The sequence below is a fragment of the Triticum dicoccoides genome, chromosome 6B (genome assembly GCF_002162155.2).
Source record: "Triticum dicoccoides isolate Atlit2015 ecotype Zavitan chromosome 6B, WEW_v2.0, whole genome shotgun sequence".
NCBI classification, from domain to species: Eukaryota; Viridiplantae; Streptophyta; class Magnoliopsida; order Poales; family Poaceae; genus Triticum; species Triticum dicoccoides.
Window position 1 is genome coordinate 315,810,356 of NC_041391.1, and position 26,976 is coordinate 315,837,331.

General features: G+C 48.4%; 1 protein-coding gene across 1 annotated transcript; it reads left to right on the forward strand.

Annotated features, from left to right (window-relative positions):
* Positions 1-3,991: 3,991 nt before the first annotated feature.
* LOC119322660 (basic leucine zipper 2-like) lies at positions 3,992-21,696 on the forward strand. Its single transcript, XM_037596149.1, has 5 exons — positions 3,992-4,127; positions 4,560-5,202; positions 9,360-9,435; positions 9,525-9,651; positions 21,023-21,696. Exons 2-5 carry the CDS (start codon positions 4,643-4,645, stop codon positions 21,229-21,231), a joined length of 972 nt encoding a protein of 323 aa, XP_037452046.1. The 5' UTR covers positions 3,992-4,127; positions 4,560-4,642; the 3' UTR covers positions 21,232-21,696.
* Positions 21,697-26,976: the final 5,280 nt, after the last annotated feature.

Sequence of the window (26,976 nt, forward strand, 5' to 3'; positions counted from 1 at the left end):
GGTGGAGATGGATGGGGGGAAGGCTAGATCCACTTGAAACCAAGCAAATCCATGGATCAAATCCAACAAAATCTCAACAAACCAACAAATCACAAAAAAATTTGGGGTTATTTTTGGTGGGGAATTTTCGAAATTGGGGAAGAACACACAAAATTAGGCTAGAAAACAAGATGGGGGGCTCCAATTTCGTGAGAAACCATGGCTCATGATACCAAGATATTGTAGGATGGAACCCTATGTGGAGATCTTTCACGAATTGGGGGGGAATCCCTAAGAACAAGATGAACACAAGAGAGAAAACAAGAGGAACACTCAAGAACAAGTCCAATCACACATCCACTAGACCAACAAACACACAAGATCCACAAGGTACATGAACAATCAAAGGGAAATAAGATACATGGTAGAGTTCATCCCAAATCCTATGAAGGAGATGAGGGCTTGTTGATCCTATGATGGGGATCCTTCCCCAAGGAGGAGGTCTTGATGATTGGTCACTCCAAGAGGAGGTCTTGATCTCCTAGTGGAGTGGATCCATGGAGCAAAGCTCACAAATGTCTATCAAATACTTTGCTATCCCCTAAATGACCTAGGAGATGCCCTTATATAGTCAAGGGACGGACTAGGAGGGGGAAAAGAGATTACATGGGCAAAAACCCAAAAGGACACGGGCTGTTCCGGAGGGGTCCGGGCACCCGGGCACTTGGGGCCGGGCACCCGGCCTACTCAGGGGCGCGGCTGGGAGAGGCCGGGCACCTGGGGGCCCAAGGCCCGGGCACGCAGGGGTGCAGCAGGAGGCCGGCTGGGGTGTGGCCGGGCACCCGGGGCCTCAAGCCCGGGCACCCGGGGCCTCAAGCCCGGGCACCCGGGGTGGCACCCAGCGGCAGGCGGGCGAGGGCCGGGCACCCGGGGGCCCAAGTCCCAGGCACCCGGGCGGGTGGCAGGCGGCTGGGCTAGGGGCCCGGGCACCCGGGGCTGGCGTAGCAGCGCCCAGGGGAGGGGGGCCGGGCACCCGGTGTTGGGGTTGCCGGGCACCCGGGGTGTCCAGAGGGTTTCGCCCCCTTGCTCCTTTCCTCATTCTTCTCATTTTTCTCCGCCTCCTGCGTAGGTCTCCGGTGAACTTGGTGATCCCTCCGTGCTTTCTCGTGACGATCTCCGAAGTACCTAAGCATGCACAACGTTTCCATGTGAGGTAGAGTCCGACTCTCCTGTGAATCCCAAAGAAACTCGAAGAGGAAAGAGTTCACCTCGGTTCCGATGGCGCGTGCGCGAGCTCTCGTTGTAGGTCCTCTCCGTGCTTGCGGTGGCGGTGTGACATCCATGTTGATGGTCGAAGGATGCTCCGCATCACTTTGTTCCTCTGCTCGTTCTCTATGGAAACAACAACCTGACAACCATCTTCGTCGTCAACATGTTGGATGGCACTGAATGGTCAATAGGTTATCATCGTCTGCTGTTCTATGACATTCACTGAGAATATTCAACGATTTTATCTACAATACCTCGCCGCGACCAATCATAAGTCACATAACCTTTGAATGGTTTGATACAAATTATTTCCACGAACAATTCATAAAAAATAATGTTTGTCATTCTTAATCAAAGCGACAACACCTACTTGTATGATCAATATTCTCAGTCTGATGGGAAATGAACATCGAAAAGGTAGAAAATAGATCTAAGGAACAAACATTATGATGAACATCGAAGGGACATGACAACTCACCTCACTGTCGCAGTGTTAAGTTTATCCACCTTTTCACTGCAGTTCAGTCGCTAATAGGGAGCTACAAAATATTGACATTTTAGAAATTTCAGATGCAAAAACGGCATCCTGAACATATCTTAGAACACAGTGAAAAATACTATGTAGATTTCGTGTACAGTCAAAGGAAATAAAAAGATCAATTCTATACTCCAGAAAATCGTCATCAACTTTAACACCATAATAAAAAAAGAAAAAAGTTGTGAAAAGAAGAAACTTTAAGGGTTTCCCCCATGTGAGAACCAATGGAATACGATGATATTTGTCCAAAACAAGTAATAGCATGCATATATCAGATATCCTGGTGACAGAGGATGCCACCCGAGCATTGGAATAATATACAACTTGTATTACAAAGAAATATCAAATAATCTTTTATTCAATTATATCTCCTCAGCATCGAATGGTGATCGTTACCATTGTAAATTGCGTGAAATGCCTGCTCCACTTGCTACCCCGGATGCAGAGCATCCCGATGGGGAACCCGACGCTGCGGCCACCTATTGCCCGCGCTGACTGCACAAGTCCTCACCTGCCGTTGGTATCTGCCACAGGCCTTACATGCTTGCTCCCAGTGCTGGCCCTACTCCCCTGTCACCACCCTCCGTCGTGTTGCTTAGCTGAAGCCTGAAGGTCAGGCATGGCTGTTGCATGTGTTAGAATGTCGGGAATCAGTTGCTGCTGGATATAAAAAAGATTGGAGCATTGGCTATGGAGTACTGGACCACCAAATTCAACTCACCTGCAGCGGATGTATACGAAGTACTTGGCGACCTTCTCCGTGGTGAGTGCGACACCAACCCCTGCACGTTGATGAGGATATAAGAGCGAAGGTGGCGGTGACCTGCTGCGAAGGGCGGCTCCGGGGCGGCGGCTCGGCGACCTGCGGGCCGCGACGAAGGGCGGCTCCGGCGGCGGCGCAGTGACCTGCAGGGCACGGCGAAGGGCGGCTCCGGCGGCGGCACGGCGACCTACGGCCTGCGCTCGGCTGTGGGAGGAACGCGCAGAGACGCGAGGTCGTGCGAGAGGAACGGCGTGGGGGCGTGGCGAGAGGTCGTGCGAACATTTTTTTTAGCAATCGATGGACAGTAAGTGGCTTAATTGCGTGGTTTGTTGTGTTAAACATAGGAGGATTAAGAGCCATCAGATCTTGTTGATGGACGGGTTTTATTGTTTGGTTCTCCGCCCTTTCTTCCTTTCATAGGGGTAGTAGACGCTATTTACTACTTCCTCCGTTTCAAAACAAGTAACTCAACTTTATACTAGCTTTAGTACTAGCTTTGTACACGAAGAGAGTATATTTTATAAATATTGTATAACTATATAATACTTAAACAAACACAATACGATCATCTAGTGATTTATAACGAGAGAATGCAAGGTGGAATACTTTTGTTTTCGTCAATCTGGATGGTCTTATAGAGCCGGTGTGCTACTGACCTAGTTCAGTTCATGAAAATGACCAGAGATACTCTTGCTTTGCTTGATCTACCAACAACGCAAGCTCGGTTGCTTCCGGGCCATGGATGGCGGCCACCCGAGGAGGGGGAGATCAAGATTAACACTGACGGCAGTGTTGCATTGGAAGCTCGAAGAGAAGGGGTGGGAGGAGTTGCTCGATCCCACTCCACTTTTAGAGCTGCATGGTGTAAACCTTATCAGAGGATTACCGACCCCCTTATCTTTGAAACCCTAGCAATCCGGGACGGTGTCATATTTGCCAAGCTCAGGGGCTACGAGAAAGTCGTGATGGAATCCGATTGTCTGGAGGTCGTCAATCTCTGGAACTCGCGTCATGATGACAGGACCATCGTGGCGCCTATCTTAGTCGAAATTGTGGAGCTCTCTACTAGTTTTAAGTCTTTTTGTATTCAATATATTTCAAGGACAGCCAACTACCCTGCTCACCTATGTGCTAGACATGCAAGCACACTGGATGTAACAGAATGTTGGTTTGACTCTGCCCCTGGCATCATTGTTACTAGCTTCCTCGCAGATTCTGCAGGGGCTTCTATTGTTGAATAAAGCTCCAAATGTTTTCCCGTCAAAAATATAAATAAATTATAGAGCCGGTGTGCTCGCGAGTCAAGGAGAATATCCGACTTTTTATATTAGAATAAATAAAAATAGTTTTTTTTTAGACAGTCTCCTCTCTCTCTCTCTCCGCCTTCCTTTCCTCTTCGCCCCCAAATCCCACCCAATGCGGCTCTAGAGTATCTCCGAGCCCTAGGGCTTCTGCCGTGCGCTTAGTGTCAGTACCGGCGCCTCACCCCTCAACCTCTCGCGCGCGTCGCCGCCATAGTCGTTCCCGTTCTACCTCAGCGCGTCGCTGCCCGTCCGCGATTAACCACTGTCTTCCGAGGTATGAGCAGTAGCTAAACCCCACGGACCTCCAGAAATTTTGGGTGTGCATCGTGTAGAACCGCGCCGGTTCTATAGCAGTAACTCGTTTCCCCAGCGCGTAGGGTTCGGGTGTCGAGCTGAATCCCCGCTCCCCTCTTGGAACGCTGATCTTCGCCTTGCAGAATCCGTTTTTGTTTCCTAGATTATTCCTTACCCCCTTCTGGATGCATTCGTTTCAGTCGAGCACCATAGGCCTGTGCTTTTGATTTAAATTTCATTTTGGTCGTTTTTTGATGAAGAAACTGAATGTAGCATCGATAATTTTTCTGTAACGGGGAAAAGTGCATGTGGTAATTTAGCTTACGAGGGCGCCTTGATTTCGCGCATGTTTTCTGTGTTACTTGTCATATGTTTCATGTGCTCATCCATTGCTGGTTTCGCTAATGCACAGAACAGAGAAGTGTCTGCTGGATGGGCTGTAGTTAGATAGCAGAACGAAAAGGAGAACAGTATCACCAGCTTGTACTTCTCATCATGTCTCGGTCGCCACATCTTCCTCCCCGCTGCCCGCCTCTGGGTCCTCAAATCATAGGAAGAGATGACAGCTTGTTCACACAGAGCTGCAGGTTTCCATCAGAGGATCCTTTCTTTGGTGAACCACCCTGTTGGCTAGATGATCTCCTTGCAGATTCTGGGAAAATGCCAAACCTTCCACTTCTTAGGAGAGCTTGTAGCGACTCTGATGCTATCTTGGATGCACTGAGGACAATTCAGAGCCCAATTTTTCCGATTGAGGAGGGGGATCTGCAACCAGCAGGTGAGACCGGGGACTCGTTGGATGCTGCTGTAAGGGGTGAAAGTGATTCGGGGGTCGAAGTTAGCTGTGTGTATGGTCCAAATTCGCCAAGACAGAAGTGTAGGCTGACCAGTTCAGAGAGTTCCATTGTAAATGCTGTCCTGGAGAATGTCCCTAGCAACCCCTTGCAGTACCTGACCATTGACCCGTCAACCAGTCTGCATGGCAATGTGGCCAATGCAAAAGGAGATGCATGCGATGATGTAAACCATCTAGATCAAGACAAGTCATTAAAAAGGTACACTCCTGTCCCTGAAATCTCTACTGGAGCACCTTCTAATGTTTTTAAAGGTCCAAGTTCTTACAGGATACGATCGTACAACTACAAAAATGTTAGTTGTATTTGCAGTGAGAATATGCTGGAAAGTATTTCAAGGAAGTGAAAGGTAGACTTTGCACTCTTAGCTATATAACTAATCAGGATGGAAAATAGCCTGCCTGATAACACATAAGTTACAGTACAAAATTAAATGGTAATCCAAAATGTATGTCGTACATCTTACTGTACAACACTGAAAATAAATATATGTCGTACATCTTACTGTGCAACACTGAAAATTCTGAGCCCTGTCTCCGTAAGTACCCAGCCCCCAGATATAATTTAGTTTTATCTGATCTTGTTAGCACAAGTCGTTCCAAGTTTGGATCTATTCAGTGTATTTAAAATTCACTACTGTACCTATTCCATGACTACAGTGGTAGCAACAGGTTCCTGTGCTTGTAAGTGCTGCTAATACTTGACCTTGGGTTGTTGAAGTCTCGCGTCAATAAATAGCGGCAGAATTCTTTTTCTATGTGTATAAACTGCAGACTTATTTCAGGGGATGATAATTTGATTAGTACTTCCTTTAGTGATTAGAGGTACCTCTGCTAATTCAAGAGTGATAACTGTCAGTGTCAGATGTTGATAAAAAATAGTAGTATGTTCATGTTGTCACATTCTCTATTAATATCAGGATCAAGCAATTCAAAACACTATTACAGAAAATCTTTGATGCATGTCTATTCTATTTGTATATACATATATCATATATTTATGAGCACACTTTTTTTACTTGGTCACTATTTTCTTGTGCTATACAACTTTTGAAAAGTAAGTAACTTCATCTGACATTCATGGTGTTGCTTCTAATGTGACAAGTCAATCATGTAAACATTGTGCATTTTAGTATATTTCCCCTTTTGCGTTTTTAATACTATAAGCAGCTCTCTTTCACTCTCAGTTATCTTGGGCTCTGAAGCAGCATAGGGTTGTGGAGGAACAACTCACCTTGCTGCTACAAAGTGTACAACACTAGTGTTGAAGGAACTACTTCACCCTGTTGTGCCTACATATCGCTCTAGAGGCAATTATAGGCCAATATGGTAGCAGGAGTTTAATCCAAAACTCCTAGAGCACAAGATCTAGTCTGAGATATTAGATAATAGATAAGAACAACAAGTTCTATTTATAGGTACTGGTGTACATACTCTGGTTACAAACTAGAGGCGAGGTCCTCTATTTATAGGCTTTGGAAAGCCTTTTTTTTCGAGAAAACGCAAAAGAGTTTGCGTTTCATTTCATTGAACAGGAAGAGAACAGCAGTACAGGTACAACCTCCCGGGAGGAGGGACACACGCACACACACCATCGTCCTCACCAGACAAGCAGGTGAGGAGGTGCTACCAACTACAGACCGCAACAACGAAAGGTCTAGCCTTGTCCAGCCTCCAACCATGAATGGCAAGGTAGCTAGACACAGAGCCTCAAGGCCGCGTCACAGCCGTTGCCAGGCGCCTCCGAAGAAGACTGCATCTCCAGGGCTGACCGGGCCAACGTACCTTCCACCCATATGTGCCTAGGAGACGGCAGGTGGATGGCAGGACCCAGCCAAAACTAGCGAAGCCATCGTCTTGGACGTGCCGGCGCCGGCGTACATTGCGCCCCGGACGCCCACGCTCCATGCTGCAGCCCTCATCACAGCATCGCATTACCAGCAAACCTCGCCGGAAAGACCGGGGAGGCCACCATCTCCAGCTGACGCATAGGGGACTCCAAGTGCGACCCAAGCAGCGCTTTCAAGAAAGGAACGGCGCTGAGACGACGTCGCTGCCTTGTCCAGGGAACTGGACCAAGGGTTTCCCCCGGTGCCCGAGGAGAGGGTACAGTCTGGGCCATGACAGCGCCTCCATGGAGGTAACGGCACCCTCAGGTGTCGCCGTTGTCAGCGCAGGCCATCGCCGCGCAGGGATTTCGCCCGGCCCAAGACCAGAACCCCAAAACCGCCGAAGCAGAGCAAACAGGAGATGGGGAAGCAGATCGCCAGAGAGGACCACCAGCACCGAGAGGGAAACCACGTATTGTCACTGTCGATGTAGGGAAGCACCGGCCAGCGCAGTGCAGCAGCTGCTGGATGGCTGCCAGACAAGGCCAGCCATCGCACGGGACGCGTCGAGCAGGGCTAGTGGCGCCGTCGCGGAGACCAGCCACCTGCACCTTGCCGCCGCCGACCATGGCCGCTGCCGCGCCGGCCCGCAGCCTCCGCCACCCGGATCCGCCGGGGCACAGCCAAGCAGCCGCAGCCGCGCCCCCAAAGGGTCGCGCCGCGCCGCCCGCGTGCTCGCCACGCCAGTCCAGAGGCCCGACCCTCTGGATCTGGGGCCGCCGTCGCGAAACCCTAGGTTCGGAGAAGCGCAGCTCCGTCAGCCTCGTCGAGCCCCACGCTCGAGGGGGGAGGCCGCCTGGGAGCGAAGTCCCACCGCCGCCGGATCCACCAGGGCTTTGCCCGGCGGGGAGCACCGACGGCGGCAGGGGGAGGGGGAGGAGGAGGGGAGGGAGCGCTTGAGGGCTGCGTCGCCTCCCGAGTCGCCCGTGGGGAGGGCGACGCGGGGGAGGGGGGGGGCAAGCCGCTTTGGAAAGCCTTCACACCTCAACTTCTACTTATACCTAGAACACTCCAGAAAACATTACTTAAGGTTTGGCATTCTAGCCATAGCTAGAAGTCTCTAGAAAACAGTGGCTAATGCTAGGAAAACAAGCAAATACTAGGCAGGAGTAGAAGTATCTAGAAGTAGTAAAATGGATTTGACTTCTAATTTTCCTTTTCTTTTCCTTCTTGTTCCTCATGAGTTGGCGATAGTCGGACGGGGGTAAATAGGAAGTTAGAGTTATGGAGACAAACCTTGGAATCGAAAGGGTTTAGGCTTAGTAGAACTAAAATCGAGTACATGATGTGCGGTTTCAGTACTACTAGGTGTGAGGAGGAGGAGGTTAGCCTTGATGGGCAGGTGGTGCCTCAGAAGGACACCTTTCGATATTTGGGGTCAATGCTGCAGGAGGATGGGGGTATTGATGAAGATGTGAACCATCGAATCAAAGCCGGATGGATGAAGTGGCGCCAAGCTTCTGGCATTCTTTGTGATAAGAGAGTGCAACAAAAGCTAAAAGGCAAGTTCTACAAGACAGTGGTTCGACCCGCAATGTTGTATGGCGCTGAGTGTTGGCCGACTAAAAGGCGACATGTTCAACAGTTAGGCGTGCGGAGATGCGTATGTTGAGATGGATGTGAGGCCACACAAGGAAGGATGAGTCTGGAATGATGATATACGAGATAGAGTTGGGGTAGCGCCAATTGAAGAGAAGCTTGTCCAACATCGTCTGAGATGTTTGGGCATATTCAGCTCAGGCCTCCAGAAGCTCCACTGCATAGCGGATGGCTAAAGCGTGCGGAGAATGTCAAGAGAGTCCGGGGTAGACCGAATTTGACATGGGAGGAGTCCGTTAAGAGAGACCTGAAGGATTGGAGTATCACCAAAGAACTAGCTATGGACAGGGGTGCGTGGAAGCTTGCTATCCATGTGCCAGAGCCATGAGTTGGCCGCGAGATCTTTATGGGTTTCACCTCTAGCCTACCCCAACTTGTTTGGGACTAAACGCTTTGTTGTTGTTGTTGTAGACAGCCTCGGCTAAGTCTTTGTACCACTCTTTCTTTATATTCACCACTCCCCCTTCCTTGTACCCTTGTACTCTCTCTCCTTTTTAATATAATTTTAATATTGGGGCGTCCCCACAGTTTCGGCTTAAAATAATGCTACAAGGAGTTTGATGTCTTCACATGGTGAAATTGCCCATTTGGAATTTATAATATCTACTCATATGCGTCTGTTTTATATTCCATACATGGAAGTGTTTTCTTTTACCTGAAGACAGTAGGGAACACTCAGACAGTCACACTATTTGAAAATAAGGGGTGAATATGTACATCAAGGGATTTACATGGCCAATGGCCACAGGAAACTACTAAGCTATCAATGCAAGATGAGATAGGGGTTCATTCTTTAGTTTGTATTGGTATATTATTTTCTTTACATTGAGAAGAAAACAAAAACACCATACCGTAACACACATTTCTGCAGGCGATCAGGCCAAAGATCTAGGGTCCGGAAACTTCAATACATTGCTGATCTTGAAAGAACTGTTGACTCTCTTCAGGTAAGTTTGTGACACTGCATGTTATATATTTACGGAGAATGTTAATAATAGTTCTTTCCTTGACAATAATTTGGCTTTTGCTTTTTTAGAACATGGGAGCTGATTTGGATGTAAGAGTAGCATCTCATTTCCAGCTTCGCAATGCTCTATCAATGGAAAACAAGCAACTGAGGAGACAGATTGCTAGTCTTCAGCAGGCAAAACTAATGAAGGATGGTATGTCTGGGTCTGTTTGCTCTTTAGCAAGTTATCGCTGGCATTGTTTATGAGAAAGATTACCTTGATTTAGGTTATGCATGTCGTTTACATTTATAGTTAATCCAACATGAACTTGTGATCATAAGACTGGCCAGCTATTTAATGGAGCTAATAGATGATGATTCGATATAGGCTGTATATCCTATTGACACGTCTAGCCAGCAAACATTTCTGGCTAGATATCCGAACACAGCGGAAAATGAATGTGTTTTTATACCTATGCCCGCTCCTGCATCTGGAAAAGGAGACTATGTTCCCGTGTGCCTCACGTGGTCCCGTTGTCAAAGGTTTTCCCTCTTCTTCCCAAGCCACGTTCTCATCTCCACCACCGCATGCATACATCAGCCAAACTGGTCGGCACATTTAATTATATTCCCTTTTTTGCTTACTGGAGTCTGAGCATTGGAATTGATATCTGTTTTCACCACCGGAGTCCTCGCAGCGATCTCTTCGAAACTAGATCTTGTGTGGGTATGTTTCGACGAATTTTTTCTCCGAGCAACTTCAGTGCTATAGGGACCAATTCAGTTCATTTTTATGATGTCAGTTGGCCTAGTGCTCTTGTAAGTTCGCTACCATGACTGCCAAGCAGCCTAATGTTACCCTCAAATTTTCTACCACGACTTGTGAGTAGCCTTACATTATCTAAAGTGCATAGTTGATTTCATCGGATGGTGCGTATGGGTGTGCACCCGTGAAGTCTAAAAAAGCGCAGCTGCACTTTACAAAATTTAGGATATCCTATTCAGTCGCCCATTATTGTGCACTCAGTTTCTCATACATTCCTCGTTGTACTGGAATTGGTATTGAAGCCCAATCCTTTGTCATTGCTTTCTTTTGAAGTTCAGACACCAAGGATTTATCAGCCAAATGACACAAACTTCTGTGATCTGTTTTAATAACAAAAGGACCTCTCAGTAAATAGGATCTCCATTTGTCAATAGCCACAATGATGGCCAAGAACTCCTTTTCATATATAGGTAACTTCTGATTAATGACTCCCAAAGCTTTGCTATAAAGTGCAATAGGGTGTCCTTGAGAAAGCACTGCCCCCACTCCAGACTGGCAAGCATCAGTTTCAATAGTGAATTGCTTAGAAAAGTCAGGCAGTGCTAACACTGGTGTAGTGCACATGGCTTGTTTTAATGTCTCAAAAGCCTCTTGAGTCATAGAAGTCCAAACAAATTGTTTATCTTTCTGCAGTAGCTGAGTAAGGGGCTTGGCTAACACCCCATAGTTCTTAAGAAACTTCCTGTAATAGCCTGTTAAGCCCAGAAAACCCCTTAATTCAGTGGCTGAAGTTATGACTGGCCACATTTTCATAGCTTCAGTTTTATCAGGATCAGTAGAACACCTCTGTCAGGAATAATATGCCCCAAGTATTCCAACTGGTTGGTTGCAAAGATGCACTTGGACAGCTTGGCAAACAACCGACTGTGCTGCAAGGTTTCAGACACTACTTCCAGATGCTGGAAATGAGTTTCCAAGGTTGGACTGTATACCAGGATGTCATCCATAAAAACAAGCACAAACTTTTATCATGTAATTAGCAAATATGAAGTTCATCAAACACTGGAAAGTGGCAGCGGAATTAGTGAGCCCAAATGGCATAACCCTAAACTGGAGATGGCCATGATGAGTCTTAAAAGCAGTTTTCATCTCATCTTCAGGAAGCATGTGATCTGATCATAACCACTGCACAAATCTAGCTTGGAAAAGCTTAGCACCAGCTAGTTCATCCAGTAATTCATCAACCACAGGTAGAGGAAACTTATATTTTGATTGTGACCATATTAAGTTTCCTATAGTCCACACACAATCTCCAGAATTTTTCTTCACTAATAGAACTCGAGAAGCAAAAGGACTCACTGGGAATCACTGTAGCATCCTGTATCATACTCCCTCCATTCCACAATGTAGTGCGCCCGCGCTTCCCGAGATCCAACTTCGACTGTAAATTTAACCAACAAGACCGACTGCGGCGGGGACAAAAAATATATCACAGTCAAATTTTTGTCCCCGCCGCAGTCGGTCTCGTTGGTTAAACTTACGGTCAAAGTTGGATCTCGGGAAGCGCGGGCGCACTACATTATGGAACGTTCCAGAGTATCAGCAACTTGTTTTTCTATTTCATCTTTCTGATGGAGTTTGTCAGAGGAGTCCAACAGAACTGTTGCCCACAACTCATTTGCCTTTGTGCCACTTGTACACTTGCTCAATGGAGACTTCCTTAATGTTATCAGTGTTGGCTGGTAACACTCCTTGTAGCTTAACTGTCTCTCCCTCATGAACAATTTCTATCCATTTTTGTTTCCAATCACATTGCATAGTACTGAAAAAAGACAACCAGTCCATGCCTAAAACATCATCATAGCCTCCCAGGTCCAATACTTTCATAGGGTGTGTGTAATTATGACCCTGCATCCACCAGGAGAATTCTTTGACTACTGAGGAACATGTCAGGATTTCTCCATTTGCTACTTTAGCATTAAGTGGGGAGACTTGTCCACCATGGCATTATTCAGGACACTGCGAACTACCTAAATCCACCAATAGAAGAAACACTTGATTACCTACCAAGGCTCTTAACTTTATACTACATTTGGAGTCTTCAGAGCCAGACAGAGCATGAAGAGAAACAAAATTGGGGGCAGTTTGGTTCATGCCCTGGAGAAGAATTGCCTGGCCTGGAAACTCCCTGGGATGTGCCTGGATATTGTTTGGTTGAAGGCCACAAATTTTGGATGCCTCCCTGGCCTGGAGCTGACGGCCTGGCAGGCAACTTCATTAGCCTGGCTCAGGCGGGTGAAATGGGACGCCTGGGTGCCAGGCAAATGCCATTCCAAGCTGATTAGTACACATGCATTGATTATTATTGTTCCCATGCACACTTTCTGTCAACATCGCATGCCACCCTGATTTTTTTATTGTATACGTACTCACACCCAGGCTAGGAGTCCAACCAAACAAGAGATGCACAGGCACGCCTGGCCAGGCAGAAATCCTCTTCTCTCCAGGCTACTACCAGGCACCCTTTTTTGCCAGGCATGCAGCTCAGGGCATGAACCAAACTGCCCCTTGGCCTCTGGGTGTTTGGCCTTCCATGGCTGCCACTGCTGACAATAGGTCATCCGACAAAAGGGTATCAGCTGTAGTGACTTCCAGTGCTTTCAACTGAGCTTGAACAGCACACTGATGCGTTGGAGAATATTTTTCTCCACATTTAAACACAATCCTTTATCTCTACAATACTCCTTCAACGGTTGGGTCTTCCATAAATCTCCTGGCCCATATTTAGCTTTGTAATCCTGGTTGAAACTGTTGAAACGTGATATCCTTGTATTTATTTCCGACTGATTCTCTTCTTATCTCTAGCCTTGTATAGATTGATCTCTAGAGATATTGTAGAGTTAGTTGGCTTGTCACGCAAGACACCTCTTGTATATAATGTAACCGACTCCGATGAAATACAATTGAGTTGCATCCTATAGTCTTCTACATGGTATCAGTTTTACCGTGATCCTATCGCTTCCGTAACCCGTCGCCGCCGCGCCTAGCCCTAGCCGCCGCCGCGCCAACTCCTCCTGCCGCCGCCGCCGCGCCTAGCCTTAGCCGTCGCCGCGCCCACTCCTCCTGCCGCCGCCGCCGCGCCTAGCCCTAGCCGTCGCCGCGCCCACTCCTCTTGCCGCCGCCGCCGCGCCTAGCACTCGCCGCCGCCGCAGCCTCTACTCCCGCCGCACCCTCTCCTCCTGCCGCCACCTCTTCCTCCCAAAATCTTAATCGCCGCCACCGCTCCTCTGTACCTCCTGTAACCGCCGCCGCTCTACCCCTCTCACCCAAAAACCCCAACCATCTCCATGGCTAAACCCTCTGCCTCCGACGCCGGCTCCTTCTTCGGCATCACGTTCGCCTCCGATCGCCTCAACGAGATCCACATCAAGGACCATGTTCCGGTCATCCTCGACCTCGACTCGCCGTCCTACAACGCATGGCGCATGTACTTTGCGCTATTGTTCCGCTCCTACCGTCTCATCGAGCACGTCGACGGGAGCGTCGACTACACCGACATGAAGAACGACGACGAGTGGCTCGCTGTGGACGCCTGCATCGTCAAGTGGCTCTTCCTCACCATCTCTCCCGGCCTCTTCAACATGGTGAACTCCCGCGATCCGTCGGCGTACACCATGTGGACACGGCTGTGCGATCTCTTCCTCGACAATCAACTCCAACGCCGTGTCTTCCTCCAAGGTGATTTTTTCACCATGCAGCAAAACGATCTTTCGATCGACGAGTACTGCACGCGGATGAAGGTTTTTGCAGACGAACTCCGCGATGTCGGCATGAACATCGACGACTCCGTCCTCCTCACCAACCTCCTTCGCGGCCTCCACCCCGACCTCGGCCAGTCCGCCGCCAACCTCTCCCTCCTCACGCCGACGTACGCCAAGGCGGTCACGTACTTCGCATGGAGGAAAAGCGCCTTCGTCACGCGGCGCGACAAGCTCCTCTCGCCGCCCTCCACGCCGGCACCACCAAGGGCATCCCCGCCCTCCCGCAGCCTCCTCGCGCCGCGGCTCCACCACCGCCCGCCGCCCCTGACCAGGGCCGCCAGAAGAGGCGGGGAGGTCGCGACGGCCGCGGCCGCAACGGCGGCACCCAGCCCCGCCAGGCGGCCCCGCCCGCTCCTGCTCAGGCCGCGGCGCCCCCGCCCTGGCTCACGGGATACAACCCCTGGACGGGGGTGGTGCACGCCTACTCGATGCCCCTTCCGCGGGCACCCGCTCCGGGCATACTTGGCCCTCGCCCGGGTCTTCATCAGGCTCTCCTGGCCGCGCCCGGAGGTCCCGGACTCGGCGGTTCTTCGGCGTACACCGGGGCCATGGCTCCCGGTGCTGCTTCGTCATCCTCCTATGGCGCTGCACCGACCGGCTACACCTACGACCCGACGCTCCTAGCCGCCCTCCACGCCGCCCCTTCCCCATGCAACTACTCTGGCGGCGGGGACTGGTACATGGACACAGGCGCCGCTGCTCATATGGCGTCCAACCCCGGTATCCTCTCTCGTGTCTCCCCGTACCCTCTGTCTTCTCGCATCGTCGTCGGTGATGGATCCACTCTTCCCATCACCCACCACGGTGCATCATCCCTCCCTCTCTCATCATCTTCCCTCCCTCTCCATAACGTACCTGTGTCTCCATCCTTAATCAAAAATTTATGTTCTGTCCGCACTCTTACTCGTGAACATCCTGTTACTGTTGAGTTTGACAAACATGGTTTTTCTGTCAAGGATGCCCACTCCCGGAAGGTTCTGCACCGATGTGACTCCCCCGGCGATCTTTACCCGTGTGGCCAAACGACAAGCAGTGGTCCCGTCGCCCTCCACGCCGATGTGTCTCTCTGGCATGCTCGCCTTGGCCATCCCGGCGCCGACGCTCTTCATAAAATTTTGCAGACTTTTCCCTTTTCATGTAATAAATCGGCAGCACACACTTGTCATGCCTGTCGCGTAGGAAAACACGTTCGTTTGCCGTTTTCAACTTCATCATCCATTGCCACTTTCCCTTTTGATATTCATTGTGATGTGTGGACATCTCCCGTGCCTAGCAATTCGGGTTTATCATATTACCTTGTCATTTTGGATGATTTTTCTCACTTTACTTGGACCTTTCCGTTGCGCCGCAAATCCGACGTCGCTTCCTCTCTTCATGCCTTTTACGCCTATGTTGCCACCCACTTTCACCGCACCATTGCTCACCTCCAAACCGACAACGGAAAGGAATTTGATAACCTCGCCATTCGCACTCTTTTATCCTCTCATGGCACAATTTTTCGTCTCACATGTCCATACACATCTCAGCAAAATGGTCGTGCCGAACGTGTTCTCCGCACTCTTAACGAGAGTGTTCGCGCCTTGCTCTTCCACGCACACATGCCGGCGAGGTTTTGGCCCGATGCCCTCGCCACAGCTACCCTTCTCCTTAACATCCGGCCTTGCAAACCTCGGTGGAACTACACCCCTCATCACCTCTTATTTGGGTCACCTCCGTCATACGATGATCTTCATGTTTTCGGTTGCCTTTGTTATCCCAATATCACCGCCACGACACCGCACAAGCTTGTGCCTCGCTCTATCGCTTGTGTTTTTCTTGGCTACCAACCAAACACCAAAGGTTTTCGTTGCTACGACCCGGAGTCCCATCGTGTGATCGTGTCTCGGCACGTGTATTTTGATGAGGTTGTTTTTCCGTTTCAGCAGGCTGCATCGCGTCCCTCGCCACCTCTGGACGCCTCCCCTCGCAGGCCTCGTGGAGCCCTTGCGCTCCCACCTCCTCGCCGTTCGGGCGCGGCTGCGCCTTCGTCGCGTGCTGCCTCGCCGCCCTCGGCGTTCCCTCTGCCGACTCGGGAGGAGTCGGCCTCCCCGGCCACGCCGGGCCCCCGCCTCTTGGCTCTGGAGGAGCTCGTCCCCCCGGCCTCGTTGGGTCGTCGCCCCCCGACTCTGGTGGAGTCGGGCGCCACCCCAGCCGGACCATCAGGGGCCTCGTCGGCTCAGGCGGAGCCGGGCTCTTCGGGCTCCTCTACGCCCACATCGCCGACCGAGCGTGCGCACTCCGGCTCCCTGTCGGCTCTGGAGGAGCCGACCCTCTCGGCCCCGTCGGCCGGGCCCTTGACACCCGTCACAGCGCCAGCTTCTTCTTCGTCATCTGAGCCGGTCGCTGTGGTGCCTCGGCGTTGCGGTCCACGCCCGCCTCCTCCGCCACCTCACCATCATATGGTGACGCGTGCCAAGGCCGGTGTGCACCAGCCGAACCCGCGCTACCACAACCTCAGCGTCACGACCCTCTCTCCGGTTCCGCGATCGGTGCGTTCTGCGTTGAGTGATTCGCATTGGACCGCCGCTATGCGAGCTGAGTACGATGCTCTCGTCGCCAACCGGACCTGGACCCTTGTTCCTCGTCCTCCTGGAGCCAACATCATCTCGGGCAAGTGGGTTTTTCGTCACAAACTCCATCCGGATGGCTCACTGGATCGGTACAAGGCTCGCTGGGTTGTCCGAGGATTTGCACAACGTGCTGGCGTTGACTTCTCTGAGACTTTTTCTCCGGTCGTCAAACCCGCCACGATTCGTGTGGTGCTTCAACTGGCTGCTTCTCGTCACTGGCCCGTCCATCAGCTCGACATCAACAATGCTTTTCTGTATGGCCATCTTCAGGAGCGAGTCCTCTGTCAGCAGCCGACTGGGTTCGTTGACCCTCAGCGGCCGGATGATGTTTGTCTGTTGTCCCGGTCCTTATATGGCCTCAAACAGGCTCCGCGCGCTTGGTACCAGCGCATCGCCGGATTCCTTGGTCTTCTTGGGTTTCGCAGCACTACATCTGACACGTCCCTGTTCGTGCTGCATCGGGCTGATCATGTGGCTATGCTTCTACTCTATGTTGATGATATTGTCATCACTGCCTCCCGCACGGATCTTCTTCGCGACATCATTGGTCGCCTCGGTTCTGAGTTTCGACTGAAGGATCTCGGCGCATTGCACTTCTTCCTCGGCATTAATGTGCGACGTGATGACACTGGGTTCTTTCTGCATCAGGGACAGTATGCTCTTGATCTTCTGGACCGTGCCGGCATGACTGACTGCAAACCAGCCGCCACACCTGCTGAGGCCAAGCCGAAGCTCTCAGCCTCCGCCGGCCAGCCTGCCACCGACGCTGCTCTTTATCGCAGTATTGTGGGCGCCCTTCAGTACCTCACGCTCACCAGACCAGACATTCAGTTCGCAGTCCAGCAAGTTTGCTTGCATATGCACTCGCCTTGTGATGTCCACTGGTCTTTGGTCAAGCGCATTCTTTGGTATATTCGTGGCACTCCGACCTACGGTCTTCGTCTCCGTGCATCCGCCTCGACTGAGCTCCTCGCTTATACTGACGCGGATTGGGCTGGCTGTCCAGACACTCGTCGCTCCACGTCTGGATATTGTGTCTTCTTCGGTGACTCCTTGGTCTCTTGGTCCTCTAAACGGCAGCCCACTGTTTCCCGTTCGAGTGCTGAGGCTGAGTACCGTGCTGTCGCCAATGTTGTTGCGGAGACTTGTTGGCTTCGTCATCTTCTTGGTGAGCTTCGGATTTCTCTTCCGAAGGCTACTGTGGTCTTCTGTGATAACGTATCGGCCACCTATCTCGCGGCTAATCCGGTGCAGCACAAGCGCACTAAACACATCGAGCTCGATGTTCACTTTGTCCGCGAGAAGGTTCAGTTGGGTCAGCTCCGTGTACTTCATGTACCGACCACCCAACAGTTTGCCGATATCATGACCAAGGGATTGCCTACCGCTGCATTCCAGGAGTTCCGTTCCAGTCTTTGCATCGCCGACGCCGACGCCGACGCCGATGCTTCGACTGCGGGGGGGTGTTGAAACGTGATATCCTTGTATTTATTTCCGACTGATTCTCCTCTTATCTCTAGCCTTGTATAGATTGATCTCTAGAGATATTGTAGAGTTAGTTGGCTTGTCACGCAAGACACCTCTTGTATATAATGTAACCGACTCCGATGGAATACAATTGAGTTGCATCCTATAGTCTTCTACAGAAACCACTTGCTGTATGTTTCCGAGAACTCTGTTTACTCTGAAACTTAGCTTGTTCCCGCACCCCTCCTGAATCATAGCATAAGTGGCTGCTTGAGCAACTGTCAATGGTTGCTGTGTTTCCACATGGCCGATGAGCTCCTCTTGAGCCCCATGGTAAATTGGTTAGCCAACATCAGGCCTCCTACAGCAGGGTCATATAGCTCGATATGATACACCAACTGATCAAACAAGTGTTTATACTCCGCCACTGATGACGTCTGCTTTAACTGATGCAATTCACGGGGTTTGTCCCTGTGTACATTCATATTGAACTCTTGCAATACATCCTGGACAAATTTATCCCAATCATGCCACCCAGTGGATTGCTTGTGCGACTGATACCAGTGGAAAGCATTGTCAGTCATGTACAGGGTTGCCGCCGCCACTCAAAACCCAGCTGGAATTTGATACATCATGAAGTGTTGCAAGTATCAAGCCAGACCCTTGCATTAGCACCATCAAAACGGTGAAACTCCATTTTGGGTAACCAGGAACGCCGCCCCGCTCCCTCTCACCCCTCTGCTAGATCCACAGTTATGGGTGTTGGGGGCATGTGAAGGACCTTATCCGGTGGTGGTACTGTTGGTGGCGGCGGAGCCACTGATGGCCCCGATGGAAAAGCAGGCGCTCGCTGGGTAGGAGTTGGCGACCCCAATGCTCGACGCACTCTGATCTGGGACCTTGATCAGCTGTGACCACGACGATTACAATTGACTCATCACTTGGCCGTGATCTTGCTGCACCTGGCCAAGCGAGAGCAACGAGAGATCCAACTTCGCTTGGATCTGCTGCACCTGCTCCTGCTGGGCTTTGGATGACAGCGCATGCTCCTCCAACCGTTGATTCATCACCATGATCTGTTCCTGAACTTGATCCAGTGCCGAGGGAGGGAGGGAGGGAGGGAGAGAGGAGGGAGGGAGCGGAGATGAGATGAGATGACCTGGGATTTGAGATCGGAGAGAGAGTGGAGCGGAGAGGAGAGGAGATGTTATGACCTGGGATTTGAGATCGCCACACGCAGCTTACACAGCTCACACTCACACGAAGATGCCTACACATATTATGTTATCCAACTCAAGACGCTGTCATGCCTACCGCAGACAATGACATGACACCACTGTTGTCCATGGCATCACTCCCCACTCCCGTGGTGTATAACCATACAAAGCCTTGAATGGACTGACTGCCATATATGCATGATCCGATGTGTTATACCAGTATTCAGCTGAAGAAAGCCATTTAGACCACTTCGGACATGAGTGCACAAAACATCGCAGATTCCAGACACTGGTTCACCCGCTCGGTCTGACCGTCTGTTTGCGGTTGATTTGCAGTGCTCATGTTGAGATCTGTACCCATTGACAAGAACAAATCGTTAACCAAGTGTAACAATCAAATTTCTATTTGGGCCCGATGTTGATGTGAAAAAGAATAAGAAACAAAGAGAACATTGTGCAAGTAGCATAGAGGGATTGTGCCGCCCTTTGAAATCTTCTGTTTATGGGGACAAAGCGAGCTAAAATTTTCCTGCAGCCTGCAAACAGTAACTTTTAATCTGTTTCTATATTTGCTCTCATTTTCTTTTTCTAATTTTCTCCTAACATGGATCGATTGTAAGCTTTGAAATGATGAACCAAATTAAACTAAATTGGGAATCACATTCAGTGCCAGGGCTATTCTTTTAATATTAAATTTATCCTGTAGCCAAAGCAAATTTGCATCGTCGATCAGTTTGTACTTGATATGGTTTCTGATTTTGATATTGGTGGCTTATCCTAACGTTTTGCAACGAAGATGAAAATTGTGATCTTGTCGGTTGAAGTACTTTTTTTGACAAAGGGCGTTTTTATTATCAAGTGGGTACAAATCATAATGAGCTACACCCGGCCTGTGCATAGCTAAGATGCACACAGCCACAACACAAAAGTCTGGCAAAATAAATAAAGATGACAAGTTGGCAACAGTAAAGTCATATGAGACCAAAACTATGCCTATGTTGATGGAGAAGGTGGACCGATCCGGAGATTATGCTGCCACCCATGTTGGGTGAAAAATCTCCCTGGCCACCCGCTCCAACCGCATACACACCGCCTTGAATAGCGATTGGTACTCCGTTCGGTGCAGCGTAGACCACATACAAAGCCAGTGCATACAACGGTAAATAACCTGCATAGGAGAAGAGATTTTGCCATTAAAGACACAATCATTTCTACATAGCCAAAGCGGCCATAGTAAGGCTAACGCTCTCACCCGAACTAGCGTACTAAACGTATTTGGTATTCCATCAAGCCAATGACAATAGATATTGGCAACACTTGTCGGCGGATACAAATTGGATGCTATTTGGATGTCAGACCATGTTGAACGTGCAAACTTGCATTGAAAGAAGAGGTGTTTGATTGTCTCATCATGAGTACAAAAGCTACACTTCTTGCTTCCTTGCCAGTTGCATCGAGCAAGATTGTCTTTAGTTAGCACAACTCCTCTTCGAAGATACCACATGAAAATCTTAACTTTTGGTGTCATCTTCGATTTCCATATTAGTTTATTATTATCCACTGGAATCTCTGGGTGCGGGAGTGCACGGTACATAGTCAACTGTATACACCTCAGTTAACATCTTTGAAAGTAAGTGCTAGGGATTTTATTTTGTGATGATTCATATGCAATCTCACTTTGGAAGCTTATGATGCAATTTTGCAGGTCAAACACATTTCTTGAAGAAGGAAACCGAGAGGTTGAAGCAGATCTCTGCGCGTCACCGCAGGAGCAGGAGTGTCACTTCTTGCTTTGAGCCGGGCTCAATTGGAGCAGACCCATCAGCAATCAATTGGCAGACAGTTGACATGTCAAAGCTGAGCTTAAACGGCAGTCCTGCTCCTGTGCCCCCAAGAGGTGGCTATGGCCTGTAAAAGCAACCTGCTCTGATCCCACTGAGATGAGTCGCAGCAGTAATCCTCAGATGTGGTTAACGAATCACTAACCTGACCAACCATATAGATTCGAGGGTTTAATCCTTTAGTAGGAAGAAAAAGTAGTCAGTCCAGTTACCACCAAAAATATAAAGAGGTCGTCAGTTAAGCTTATCTTTTGTAGGATTTCTGCATTGGCTTCCGGATTTTAACACAAATCAGATGAAGCAAGCTTGAGCTTTGCTTGTCACTAGTGTTTGAGGTCCTAGAAATGGATGTTTTTCTCTGTGTTACTGCAACTGAAGCGTTCTGATCTTCCCATTAGCGTGGTGATACATGCTGGTACTGATCTTCCGGTTAGTGGTGATTTGGTCGCCATTGATGCATGTGCTATGTTAGCCCTAATGTTTTCCCTCTGGTTGCTGTCTGGAGGATGTTGTTGCTAAGTAAGCTTTTGATGACGTTCATGCAAACGTGCAGGCGACATCTTCTGTTGTGGTTGACTTCTTAGCAGCTAGGGTGTGCATTTTATACTTTACACTGACTTGAGCATTTTTTTAATGAACACATAAGGGTCCGGAAGGACAGTAACGGAAATGTTAAACAGTTTTTTGACGACGACCAAATCTGTCATTGTAGGATCGAAAGTATGTTTAGATGGGGTAATTAGACTACTTGATAAAATATTTTCTTCTTTTTTTTTCAATTTTAGTTGTGGGCAAATTTTAGCAATTATGACAAGTCAAGCAATCAACTTACACATGCAATTCTGAGAGTATAATAGCGAAAGTAAAACATTGCATATGAATGTAAAAGAAAGAATTTGGAGAAGGCAAAGGCAACGGGGACATGAAGATTTTTGGCATGATTTTAATAGGTGATGCTATCATACATTCACGTTGATGGTGACTTCAACCCACGTAGGGTAACGGCTGCGTGAGTCCACGGAGGGCTCCACCCATGAAGGGTCCACAAAGAAGTAATCTTGTCCATCCCACCATGGCCATCACTTCACTCGGGTATATCTTCATGAAGTAGGCGACCACCTTGCCCTTACAAACTTCTTGGTTCAACACCACATCTTGTCGGAGGCTCCCGAGCGACACGTAACCAATCTAGGAGACATCACTCTTCAAAAGGTAATAGAAGATGTGTTAATGACGAACCCCTTGCTTTTGTGCTTCAAATGATAGTCTCCCCAACACTTAACTCTCTCTCACAGATTTGGCCATGATGAAAGAAGAATTTGAGTGAAAAGCAACTTGGGAAAGGCTAGAAATCAAGGTTCAAATGGTAGGAGTGGTATCTCTTGATCTCAACACATGAGTAGGTGGTTCTCTATCAGCTTGAATGGTGGAAGTGTAGGCACGTTCTAATGGCTCTCCTCTATGAGGAAGAGAGGGTGGAAGGGTATATATAGCCTTCACACAAAATCCAACCGTTACACAGTTTTGACCCATCCCGGTGGCACTGATCAGTAAACTCGGTGTCACCGATCTGTACAAAATTATGAACGTTAGGAATCTTGGTGGGACTGACGCGAACAACTCGGTGGAACCGATGTGCTAGGGCTTAGGGCAAATATCGTCTCGGTGGCACTGATTGCATCAACTCGGTGGGACCGAAGTGAAGCAATAAGGCAACAAAGAGTTAGTCAAGTCATCTCCGTGGGACCGATTGCAACATCTCGGTGAGACCGAAATAATTGCAATAAGCAACGGAGAGTTGGCAAGGCTATCTCGGTGGGACCGAATTGCTAGGGTTTTGGCTGTGGCTATGTCAAGATGAATTCGGTGGCTCCGGATGGGAAATATTGGTGGCGCCGAGTTGCGAATTAGGTTTTGGACATATTTGGATAGAGGAAATGACCGAGGGTTTTGAGCAACAAGATCATTAAGCAACATCTCATCCCCTTTTAATAGTATTGACGTTCCTATGGACTCAATGTGATCTTGAATCACTTAAACAAAAATGTTGAGTCTTGAGCTTTTGCCAATCCTTGTCTTACCATTTTGAGGGGTCCACATCTCTATTTCATGCCATGCCAATCATTGAATATCCTGAAATATTTATCTTGAGTGGATATTAGTTTAATGGGATATATGTTGTTATGAATTACCAAAACCACTCGGCGATTAGTTGCACTTTCAGCCATGCAAAAGTAAATAAAATTGACATGCTTGTATGTAGGATGTCATGTTCTAAAGTGATTTTTTTTTTCGAGAGTACGCCAATGGCGTACCGTATTTTTTATAGAAGAGAGCAATAAATTTACAAGTCCTCGGATCAATGCTAGCATCAATCCTCGGAGCACCCACTCCGACCAAAGCTAACTAGCTAACTTCTCACAAATCTATTTAAACCACCCATGCCTACTCCTGCTCATATCCATTCTAGGATGTCCTCTAGTATAGCCGAGGCTAGCTCCGTGGGGCCTAAAACTTGTTCCGGCCTATCGAACACTCAGGCCTTTCTTTGCTTCCACAAAGCCCATGTCACTCCTAAGACCAGATAGTCAAATCCTCTCTTGTCTTTCCCTTGAAAGCCTCTCCTAGCTTCAAGCCACCAGTTGGCAAATGTGTCATGGGTAACAGGAGCTCTTACACTTAACTGCAAAGTGTCGAAACAAGTGTGCCGGACTTCTCTTGCGTAGGCACATTGCCTCAAGATGTGCTCATCGTTATGATCGTCTTGTAGGCATGTGTAGCACACGGATGTTTCTTCCTGAAGGCCATGACGCGCTTGTCTGTCTGACATCCATAGTCCGTGTTGCACTGCAAGCCAAGGAAAGATCTTACATTTAAGTGGGGCCCAGCTGTGCCAGATGGCCGTAGTGGTGGGGAATCTCATTCCTTCCTAGCATAGCTGAGTGTAGGTGGATTTCGTAGTGTACACATCGGAGGGGTCGTGCGGCTAGGCGAATTCGTCCGCGGCCTGGTCATTTCTTTGCACCGTAGCAATGGTGTGCCTTAAGTGCACCATCTGCAGCAAGGCTGTGAAGGTGGGTTGAGCTTGCACGTCCCTTACCCAGCTTTCCTGCGGCAATGCTTGTGCCACGGTCCTTGCGTTTCTAGTTCTGGTATCTACCCCTGCCAGCAGCTTTGGCGCGATGTCTCCAACAGAGAAGCCGTGGATCCACCTATCTCTCCAGAATAGGATCTTATCTTCCTTCCCTACCTATATGTTGACAAGGCTATCAAAGACCAGCCTTGCATCGTCATCCACTTGACTCCTGCATGGTAATACAGAAATTTGAATATGCAAAATTACTAGCTTGTCGCCAAGAAAGAATATTATTTTCTACTAACAACTATTTTGGTAACAAAAGCAAAAGCAAAACATAGAACATCATTATTTTGACTCCCGCCTGGCAATATCACAACATGCACTCAACAGGCTAATTATGGAAGAGTTCCACATGCACCACAAGCTCGTCACTAACAAGGAATCGACCCGTCATAGAGCAGCGCCTCATCCCAGTCGTAGTGCTCTAGACATCACATAAACAATTTTAAAATGTGTTAAAACAAAGAACAATGGCTAAAATTTTCTGCTGCAAAATATATAGAGCAGTGCTACATAGACGATCGTATTCTGCACGACTCGTGCACGAAGGACAGAAGCATCCATTGGATCGTATTGTCTTACTAATCTGCACTGTTCAAGAAAGGCATCGTTCAAAAATCATGCATGCACAATCGTGTGTAGAGTAGTTTCGAAATATATATTCCACGGAAATGACGATGAGAAACTGTAGCGACCAGACCTCAAACAGTCTGATCTCTGTGCATCAGTGTCATCCCTGGATCAGTAATGCTGACACACACAGTACTCGAAGGATTTATAACAGAGTGGCAATCACACACTTATTACATCGAATGTCTCCAAAGAGAACTTATTACAATAAATATGGCTTAAGGCCATCTAATAACGATAACAGCGGAAGGCTTGGAAGATAAGTGAGTCCATCAACTCCAACAGCATCACTGAGTATAGAACCACGATCCTAAAGCATCTTACTCGTCGTCTGAGAAGTCTGCAACATGAACGCTGCAGCCCGAAAATGGGTCAGCACATGGAATATGCTGGCAAAGTAACACATAGAGAGTAATGAAAGAATAAAGCTATACTACATGCATATTTGGCTGGTGGAAAGCTCTATGGTTACAGATTTTGCATAAAGCCAATTTTTCCCTACGACAAAGGAATAAATTTATTTAACTATCATGGTGGTTGTTAAACATTGAGGATGGTTGACAGCATTCTCAATCCCAATTAAGAAACATCATCTTTAAACAAACCCAACAATATTAATTAAAGTAACATGATGAGATTCACATGATAATCCAAGTACTAGATACTCAAGACGTCCATAACCGGGGACACGGCTAATCATGATTAGTTTATATACTCTGCAGAGGTTTGCGCACTTTTCCCCACACGGCTCGATCTCCTCCGTTGGTTTTCTCGCACTACATGGTGTTTGAGACACGGATGACCGAGACATAGTCTTTCAGAAGCGCTAGCACCTTACGATGGGTAGACCTGTACACCTACTTTCCCCTACATCTGCTAGTCTACCACTGTAAGAATTCGCACGACTTAGTCAACTATGCTAGAGCCCATAATAGCATGTGGCTGCACACGGAAGTTTCTAGCATGAATAATCTTATGATCCCTTTGAGCCTGGGTGTCGGTCCAAAAACAAACAGGCAATCCTGGAATACCCAGGTACCTCAATCCACCCAGATGTGTATTAAAGTTGCCACCTTAAGTAAACCATTAATTAAAATCTCACATCTGTCATGGATACACTCACCCAATCCACGTCTACTAGCATAGCATGGCATAAGTAAGCAAACGTAGAAAGTAACTCACAAGGGTTTGATAATAAAACAGGTAATAGGTTCTACCTCATCTACATCCCAAAACCCACAATTTAATTAGATCCTAATCATGCAATATTTGAGGATTGATCTAATGCAATAAAAACTGGGTAATAAAGGGATATGATCAAAGTGTTACTTGCCTTGCTGATGATCTGCAAAACCTAGGGATTCGAAGTAGCAAGCGGCGCAATCCGGGTACTCTATCGCAAGCAAACAAACAAACAAGCATACAATAAGTACTCATCCAATGCACGGGTAAAACTCAAATAAGAGATCTAACCAGAAAGTTCAACTTAAGAACTCCGGTTTGCAAAAAGGAAACAAATCGAACGCAGAAACAAAACTCAAACGACGAAAGAAACATGCTTCGTTTACTAATCTAGACCTAAGTCAAATTTTACAGAAGCAAAAACTTGTTTGAGTAGATTATTCGGAAAGAGGGTTTCGAGACAAAACTCTAGGCGCTTGAATCGCCTGATTCCGATAAACGAGCGAAAAGTTATACTAAAACAAAAATCGGATCAGAAATCACGATAAGAAAAATCGTGGAATAAATCCGAGAAAAAGAAAAACGACGAACAAATTAACGAATGAACGTTCGTTATCTGGATCTAAACGAAGAACACGTTCGTTAAAATGAACTAACGAGCGACCGCTCGCTAATTAACCTAAACCAGAAAAAAAACGATCTAAATAAAAAAACGAATCTAAAAAAACCGAATGAAAACCGGCGAAAACCGAACGGTTTTCTAGGAAAAACCGGCGGCGGGTCAACCTCGGCGGCGGCGGTCGGCGGCGGCGGCGGCTCCGGCGAACGGCGTCGGCGGGGTCGGGGTGCGGAGCGGCGGCGTCGACG